The sequence below is a fragment of the Psittacula echo genome, assembly GCF_963264785.1.
Source record: "Psittacula echo genome assembly, chromosome: 14".
NCBI classification, from domain to species: Eukaryota; Metazoa; Chordata; class Aves; order Psittaciformes; family Psittacidae; genus Psittacula; species Psittacula echo.
The window spans coordinates 7115805-7124778 of record NC_137750.1 but is presented as its reverse complement, the minus strand read 5'-3'; the positions used below and the strand labels follow the sequence as shown (position 1 = coordinate 7124778).

The 8974-nt window shown below is 51.4% G+C and overlaps 2 protein-coding genes across 3 annotated transcripts; one reads left to right on the top strand and one right to left on the bottom strand.

Moving 5' to 3' along the window:
- Positions 1-302: 302 nt before the first annotated feature.
- Positions 303-4516, top strand: NT5C (5', 3'-nucleotidase, cytosolic; the record flags this gene model as incomplete). The annotated part of the gene is made up of 5 exons (XM_080629546.1): positions 303-476; positions 3147-3247; positions 3351-3411; positions 4178-4292; positions 4374-4516. The coding sequence occupies 5 exons, from the start codon at positions 303-305 to the stop codon at positions 4514-4516; spliced, it is 594 nt and encodes a 197-aa protein (XP_080485672.1).
- A 679-nt stretch (positions 4517-5195) lies between these two features.
- On the bottom strand, positions 5196-8376 carry ARMC7 (armadillo repeat containing 7). 2 transcript variants are annotated; one of them, XM_080629522.1, is made up of 3 exons: positions 7402-8376; positions 7186-7329; positions 5196-6254 (listed from the first exon to the last, which is right to left on the bottom strand). In XM_080629522.1, exons 1-3 carry the CDS (start codon positions 7466-7468, stop codon positions 5917-5919), a joined length of 549 nt encoding a protein of 182 aa, XP_080485648.1. In that variant the 5' UTR covers positions 7469-8376; the 3' UTR covers positions 5196-5916. The 2 variants fall into 2 exon arrangements, with proteins under 2 accessions (XP_080485648.1, XP_080485647.1); XM_080629521.1 differs by having other exon boundaries at positions 7186-8376.
- Positions 8377-8974: the final 598 nt, after the last annotated feature.

Below are 8974 nucleotides of genomic sequence, written 5' to 3'. Positions count from 1 at the left end.
GCGAGCCCCACAACCCGCAGAACTCATTACTGCTCCTTTAACAGTTGCTGAGACTTCAGCCGAGCGGGGCTGCCCCTCCATCCCCTGCCCTCTTTGTCTCGGTTGGAGCGTGGCAATGGTGCCGAGAAGCCTGCAGCGGCTCTTGCTCTGCTTTCCACCCTTAGCAAGTAACCCCCGACACTGGTACGAGCCACCTGTGTGCGGGGCCGGGGGGCTCCCCGATGCCCGCCTTCCCCGCCCATGCTCATGCATATTCCGGCCGCGCCGCCCCGCACGGCTCTCGCTGGGTACCTCGGGGCGGCATGGCCCGTGCGCTGCGGGTGCTGGTGGACATGGACGGCGTCGTGGCCGACTTCGAGGGCGCGGTGCTGCGGGGTTTCAGCGCCCGCTTCCCCGCGGAGCCACGCGTGGAGCTGGCGGCGCGGAGCGGCTTCTCGGTGCGGGAGCAGTACCGCGGCCTGCGCCGGGACCTGGCGGTGAGTGCCCGGCGGGGGAAGCAGCGCCTCTTCCCCTGTATGCTGCTGGGAGCAGAGGAAATCTCTTCCTACCCACTGTGGGTATGCAAAGCGGGGAGGGGGGTGTCACAGTGTTGCAAAGGGTTGTTTCGTGCCTTCATTTGTATGGAAATAATTAGCGAGCTCTTCCAGGAGGATTTCCTGCCCTTCACAGGGATGTGCATGCGGGAATCAATTGGCAAAGCCTGATTCTCTCTTCGAAATAACTGGATGAAACTGTTTGCTGAGCCATCCTCAGCTTGTTCTTTACCTACTCGTGAACCTCTCTATGGTATGTGTATTACTGTGCGGCAGTAATAATAATATTAGTAGTATTAAAAAGTAATATTAACATTATTAAAATAATAACAAGGTAAGTAATAACTGAAAGCTCTCTGAGCGCTCTGTAAGTACTAATGTACCTCTAGCAGGATGAGAAACAGAACACTGTGTTTGCACAGCTAGTGAAACCCCACACCCAGATCATGCCCTCTGACAAGCAAAGTGTGTGGTATTTAAACCATGGAGAACCATGTAAAATGCTGGTGGTACCCCCCCATCCCTGCAGATAGTTTCTGTTTTGAATGTTTGCTAATGCGTGAGTGAACATCAGAGACATTTGCAAGGCAAAGTTAAAAGCAGTGTGAATGCAGACTTCAGGCTTCCTTCTGGTTACCTCAGAACACACAGGGACTGTAAGAAGATGGAACGGATGTGGATCCAGGCTGCGGATCCAGGCTGTGCTTTCATTGCTCATTATAAGATGTTGTCGTGGGCCTGTAGAGGGTTTTTTACTGCTGAAAAATGACAACTCACAATCAGTTCCCCCCCATTCCATGGCAAGGTTCAGGCCCCTGCACCCACAGGAGTGCTGGCTCCAAAGTGACCGAGCTCTAATGGATGACTATTGATGCTCAGAACTTCCTGAACCTGGAATTTGTATAGATGGGGAATGGGCATGAATTGTTTATCATTTATAGAGCCAAACGTGATTTATTGCTTATGTGAGTATTCCTTAAGTGAATCCCATTACAGGGACCCAAAAAAAGGCAGGTTATTTAAGGGATCATGGCTTTTTATTTGCTCTTATTTGGAAGGGCTACAATCTGATCTGTCCTGAAAGGCACATCCTGTTCTATTTCAGGCATTCCCATTCCCTGAGTTGGTTCATGCTCATCCTGTTCCTTCCCAGACCTTTAGGTGTGTCAATGCAATAACTGCGTAACTGGTTTGAATCCCATGCAGATCAGCAGTGGCACAAAGCTCTTAGCTCACTGTTCGTTACTAGCCTGGCTTCCTAAAGAAATGAGGTGTATGTGGTTGTGTGTCTGTCTCCTTCAGTCACCTTCGCATCTCTGGGCTGGTTTAGGTGCATTTGGCACAACTGTAAAGTTTTAAAGCTCTTTTATGTGAATCCTGTGGCTGTAAATAGAGACCTCAGTTCTGCCAGGCTGGTGCAGGAGCATCACTGTTAGGAGGAAACCTTCAGCAACAATGGCATAAGAATGAGTTGTCACATTTTTGGGTGGGTAAAATGGTTTTTGGTTCTAAAAGTCATCAATTCCAGTCTCGTTCTCCAGCAAAGCCAGACTTGCTGGTGACATGCTGGAAACTGGCCCGTTTCTGGTGTCTTGCGGTGGATAAAAGAGCTTTCCGATACAAGCCCTGGTTCTGTAATTGAGTTTCCTCGGGAAGAGCTCCAGGGAATTGTTGCTGAAATCAATGAGGCTTTGCCTGGAAGCAGGGATCGGAGCAGGTCTGATCCCCACATCTTCGCCTTAACTCTTCTGCTCTGCAGGAGGAATCAGGCAGCGCTTTCACATGTCTGGCTGTTACGAGTAGTGGTAAATTATGATAGCTGAGAGAGCACCCTGATCTGGGAGACTTGTTTAATGCTGACTCCTCATTGCTGCTTAATTGAAATGGGCTTTATGTCGAAGCTCCACTGGTGAAATAGAGCAAGGAGCCCATCAGCTGGACTATAAAGCAGTCTGGTACAGTTCCTAAGAGAAGCTGCCAGGCTGAAGAATACTCACAGAGAACTAAGATTTCCAAATTGTGGGAAATTCCTGACTTTAAGCTAGTGGAAAATGCTGCCTTGACACCTCTGGAGCTCACTGTGACCCCAGGGAAGGCGAGATTCACATGTTTTAGGGTCCTCTGAGAATGAAACTTAGGCCTGGATTCAGCCCTTTTAATGCTGCTGGGATGTGGCTGCTGCCCACTCAGCCCTGGTAGATTCCGAGCCACCAGCACATTCCAGTCAGACGGGACAGAGGAGCAGGAGCCTTGAACTTGTTCCTTTGATTCCTCACAAGAGGCAGTAGAGAGAGACCTGCTGGGAAGGGGTGAGCCGTGAGCTCCCCTGTACCAGACACGAGCCAGCCGAGCTGTAGGTCAGAGCTGGGTCTGTGGTGCTGCGCAAGGTCAGGACCAGCTCTGCCTCCTCACTCCAGACAAGCCACCAGAGAGGAACTTCTTCTTGGGTGCCTGAGCCGGAACCCAGAAGGTGAGAAATGCTGTAATGCCCTCTTGGAGTGAAGCATCACTGCCCTTTGATGGCTGTTACACCTGGGGTAAGGGGACAGCTGTAGTGCTCAGAGCTCGGACAGAGGCACGGGTGGGCTTTGCTGACTGTCCTGTCTCTTGCAGGCTAAGGTAGCCAGTGTCTATGAATCACCTGGCTTCTTTCTAGGGTTGGACCCCATTCCAGGCGCCCTGGAAGCTCTGCAGGAGATGATCCGCATGCAGGAGTAAGGACACTTTGCACTCCACAGCCCTTTTCCATTATCTTACACACTTTTCCCTGCCTTAAGGAATGTATAATGTATAGTAAATAACGCTGTTCCTTTTCAGCACTGAAGTCTTTATTTGCACAAGTCCTCTCCGGAATTATGAGCACTGCATCCTGGAAAAGGTGGGAGAGAATTTGGTTTAATGGGGTTTATTTTGATGCTTTTGCAAGGCCTTGTTTTATCGCCCAAGTCAGAATAATTCATTTACAAAGGCAGTGGCTGGCTCAAGCTCCCAGGCTTCCCTGGATCTCTCTGTCTGAGGGGCAGCTTCCCAGACACAGGATAGTAGCACAGGAATCTCGGAGTGCCACATGGTGCCAGTGTCCTTACTGTGGGGCATGTGCGCCCTGTGCTCTCAGAGCTGGCATGATGTGACCCTGCTGCTCCAGTTGTGTTGGCAGGTGATAGCGAAGGAACTGTTGTAGAATGGCCCATAGGGGTGGGATATTCCCAGGGGATTCCACACTGGAGAATCCTCAACCCAGCCTCAATCCTTATTCTGTCTAAATGCAGAGCCTGAGACAGCCAGTGTCCCGAAGGAGGCCAGTGCTGAGTTAAGTGGAGGCTTCACCATTGGAATTGGTCCCATTTGCCACTGCATAAGAACAGAGAGGAGGACCTTAATCACTGAAATGACTTGGATGGGCACAATCCGCATGCTCTGGTGAACAGCCAGTGCTGCTCACAAACTGGGTAGTGATTAGGCACGGGAAGCACAGTGCTGCTGATAGAAACCAGGCTGAATCAGTGTCCTGGGCCATGGCCAGTCTCTGCGGTGAGGATTCATGGACACAGATGTAGGTCTGCAGGGGAAAAGCTGCTCTACTGGGGCTGATGTGACTGGAGCTGAAGCACAGCTGCGTCTTCTCTCATTTCTTACCTCTGCAGTATAAGTGGGTAGAGAAACATCTGGGACCCGAGTTTGTGGAGCGGATTATTCTAACCCGAGATAAGACCATCGTGTCTGCGGACTTGCTGTTTGATGACAAGGACACCATTACAGGTTAGGAAAGTGCTTCCATTGCTCTCTGTTAGCCAGGAAGGAAACCCCTGCCTTAGCCCAGCTCTCCTCCATTGCCCACAGGTGCAGAGCCGAACCCGAGCTGGGAGCACATCCTCTTTACCTGCTGCCACAACAGGCACATCCAGCTGCAGGCCCCGCGCAGGCGGCTGCTGTCCTGGGCGGATGACTGGAAGGGCATCTTGGAAAGCAAGCGCAGGCAGTAGTGCACAGAGGGGGTGCTCTTCCCACTGCCAGGAACGCATCCATGGGCAGGGAATGCCATTCCCAGGAGGCAGCGAGCGCCCTCATCCAGGCAGAGGCACTCGGGGAGCAGTTACAACAAGAGCTGCCTTTGTTAGCTGCAGAGCTGCTGCTGCTGCTCCACGTGTCTGGAAGATTGCTCTGCAGTTACGTCTGTAGAGTTTGGGATGTTTGCTGCTGGTGAAACGATAAAATACAAGCAGCTGTGGGTTGTATTTGTGTGTGTGTGTGTGTGTTCTTAACCTCAGTCCTGTTTGGTTTGGGCCCATTGGGGGTGGAATGGAAGAAAAAAGAGGAAGTAAAGCTCTGAAACTTGAGCAGACGGCGAGGGTGCCTGTCGGGAACACTGTGCAATAGCCAGACCCTGCTGATGTTATCGATTTAGCCACCGTGGCTTTTGGGTTACCTTTTGCAGTGCTGGCTGATGAAGAAAGGACACGAAGCTGGCTTCCATTTCTGGCCCATGTGCGTGAGTAAGGGTGGGTGAAGGCTGGGCTGCAGGTGCTGGAGAGAAGTATTTATGAGCTTATACCAAACTGTTTACACAGCGCTGAAGTTAATGTTTTATTAGAAGAAGGTTTTACAAGACAGCTGCTCTCATGAGCCAGGCTGCCATGGACCCTCCTTTTAATCTTCTTTCTCACCAGTGGTAATGAAAGAAAACCAGCTTTTCACTTCCCCATTTACAGGATACACACTGTCCCGTGTAGTGATTTATTAGTCTGTGCCACTATGACAGATGGCACAGTTGGTACCAAAGGGATGCACGAAGATTGCAGACTGCGAGGGCAGGGAAGCACCTTGCTTCTGCAGGAGGAACAATGTTTATGAGACATTTCGAAGTCCTTTGAATTGACACTGGAAAGCTGCAGCCTCACCAAGCAGAAACCGGACTGGGATGTAAGGTGCCCAGTAACCCAAGCAGAACCCCTGCTCATTGCTGGGAAGGGTTCTTTGTGCCAGCTGGGTGCTGGGCTGCACATGGCACCCTGCTCTCCAACGGCCATGACCTGTGCTATTGTAAGTATCTGCTTTCAGTTTTAGCTATGTGCTTGGCCTCCCTGTCAGGGCAGTGCTATCCATCCTCTTTAGTAACTAAATCCAGTGCTGCTGCGACCAGTTTCACTCTAATTTTGTTCCTGACACCACTATTGACCTGCTGAGCAGAAAGTGGAGGCCTGGGAAAACAGAGGGGGGGTCTCCCTATTTTTTCCCCCTCAAAAACCATGTAGACAAGGCCTTCAGTGCCATGGGTTAGTGGTGGCCTTGGCAGTGCTGGGGAATGGTTGGACTTGATGATGATCTTAAAGGTCTTTTCCAGCCTGGCTGATGCTATGATTTGCACTGTCCTGCCTACACAGGATCAGTCCTTGGGGAGAGGAATGCCTACGGCCGTGTGTTTGCTCAGGCTCCTGGCCTCCTCCACCTGCAGAGGGGTGCAGTAATCCTCCAGGAAGACGGTCGCCAGGTTGCTCAGCCTTCTGCTGGCCGAGAGGGAGAAGCGGAGCATGCACTCCACCACGGGCAGCGCCGTGGTCTGCTGCCGCGACTGCGGCGTCGTCAGGTACATGAGCGTCGTGACCGCCGACATGACGGTCTCCTCGTTGGCGCTGGAGAGGCAGTTGATGATGGGCTCTACCCCGTTCGCCTCCAGGATGTAGTCTTTGTTCGTTTTATCCAGGCACAGGTTACACAGACCCCCTGGAAGAGCAAGAGAGGGCATCTGACACATGCAAGACAAGCGCTTCACCCCGTCAGCTTTTCATGCTATGATTCAGGTTCACTGAGGAGCCCTTTGCCTAACAAAGAAATAAGAATCCAGATTCTCTGTGAGGTTTGGATGGAAAACTCTTAATGGGTCCTGGGCAATGTTTTCCACACGTTTTCCATCAGAACATTCCTTCTCCTTTATGTCATTAGAGGGCACTGTTACTGCTGGACGTAACCTCTTCCACAGAACGCCAGGATTACTTAACCCTAACAGAGGCTAAAGCCTGCAGTTCATTGCAGGTGTTACAGGAAAACAGAATGGAGGCAACAGCACAAGGCAAGAGGTGCAGAATGCTCGAATGTGACACTTTAAGATGCAGCCATGTCCTGGTGTAGCTCAGCCACAAACCTTAAACATCAAATATACTATCAGCTCATGGCATCACTCACAGTTAGGATGTACCCCTTTAGTTTCTGTTTGGACCACACTGAGTCAGTGTAAGGCAGTTACTTGGAGGACTTATTACAGGATTTCAAGTAACTGTTGGAATTTGGTTGTCAATTCTGCTATTGGTTGTCACTAATTTCACTAAAATTTCACTAAAATTCACTGAATTTCACTAAAATTGAGAGCAATTTCAGTAAAAACTCATTCAGCTAGTGTTCAGTTAGAGTTCAGGGATAAAGAATCCTTCCTGCAGCACAGCAGCCCTATGAGGATGAAGGGGCGATGCTTCCATCCAACCTCTCCCCCCCTCCGCTCATCCCCACTCCATGAGGCTGTACCAGCGCAGCATGGGGCTGTTCATGCATCAGCCTCCTCTCTGCCCCTCGGGAGGGAAATGAACCCCAAAGCCCAGCATCACCCCCGGTGTCCCCTGCCCTGTCGGCCCCTTTGGATGCTGCTGGCCCTGCTCCTCACCAATGGCGAACTCCACGAGGGTGTCGCTGCTCTCGCTGAGCATGTCGAGGAACAGGTCCAGGACCTGCAGCTGCCGCAGGTGCTCGTAGTTGCGAGGGTCGTAGGCGAAGTTGGCCAGGTTGGCCAGCACCTGCTCCTTGGCCTCTGCAACAGAGAAGCGCCGGTGAGCGCGGGGCAGCTCCGCACGGGGCTGCGGTGCGGCCGCGGCCGCGGTACCTGCGCTCTCCGTCGCCTGGAACTCGGTGACCAGGGCCTGCAGGTACTCCAGCCGGCCCAGCTCCATCCCGCGCCGTGCCCCGGCAGCTCACGGTGCCGGGGACAGCCTTCCCCTGAGCCTCGGCTCGGTTATGCTCAGGGCCGGACCGCGGCGTGGAGCGGAGCCGGCGGCAAAGCGGCCACCTCAGCACCAACCGAGGCACTGCGCGGCCGCCGCCATCTTGGGGGCGTGGCGAGGCGGCTCCTCCTCCTCCCGTTCGTTTTCTCTTTCTTTCCCTTTTCTTTCTTCCACTTTTCTTCCCCTCTCTTCACTTTTTACCCTTTCCCCCTTTTTTCTCTGTATTTCTTTTCCCCTCTTTTCCTGCTTTATTCCATTTTTCCTCTTTTTCTCCTTTTTTCTTCCATTTTCTCATTTTTCCTCTTTTCCTTTTTTCCCCTTTCCCTTTTTTCCTTTTGTTCTTCTTTCCCCCTTTTATTTCTTTTTCCTCTTTTCCAACTTTTTTCCTTTTTTCCCTTTACTTTTTCCCCTTTCCCTTTTCCCCCCTTTCCTTCCCCGCTTTCCCTCTTCTCTTTCCCCATGGACTGTGTAACCTGTTCACCACCACCACCACAATAAACGACTGTGCCCGAGGTGCTGGGTTCTCGTATCTCAGTGTACGGCCAAGCCCTGCTGTTTAAACGCCTTGCTCCGGGAAGCAGCTAACCTTGCCTCGCTCACTGTTACCTATCCACTAAACTTCCATGGGATAAACTACAGGGAAAGAAATGTGAAGGCAAGGAGTGAATGAAGGCAGCATCGGGTAACTCCATCCTGGTTGCGCAGTGCCCTGGTCTAAGCGCGGAGCAGAGTGATAACAATGAGCCTGAACCAGCCCAGTGCCGGTGAAACCGCTGTGATTGCAGGCGTCGCAAGTGGATTCGTGTGGTTCATGTCTTATAAATATGTAAGGTAAAGGTACCGAAGCTCAGCAGAAATTGGTGCTGCTTTTATTGGAGCAATTAAACACATGGAGGTTCTTCTGTAGATAAGCAGGGAACAGGTTGTCTTTTGTGTTGTCGCAAATGCAGCTGATTCTCATAGAAAGCAAATTGAAGGTGGCCGGATTACGTGGTGCCGGTGGCAAGTGTGTTGGGCTGCTAATTCCCTGTTATACAGCTGGGTGGAGTAACCCGCGTGCCCATGCCCACATTCAATAGAAGGATGAGCAAAGGACCTATGCTGAGTGCAGGGTTGCTAAAGCTTGTAACATTGCAGTGCTGTGGGAAGGCAGAGAATGGGAAAGGGAAGGTGTTTATTTGTAACTAGCATAAAGATTTAAGTCAAGCCTGTGCTAGCAACTTCAGCTTTCTCAAGCTGATGTGTATATATATATGTGTGTGTGTGTGTGTGTATGTGTGTGTATATGTATATATAGGGTCATAGAATGGTTTGGGTTGGGAAGGACCTTAAGATCATCCAGTTCTAACCCCCCTGCCATGGGCAGGGACACCTCACACTAAACCATGGCATCCAAGGCTCTGTTCAACCTGGTCTTGAACACCGACAGGGATGGAGCATTCACAACTTCCCTGG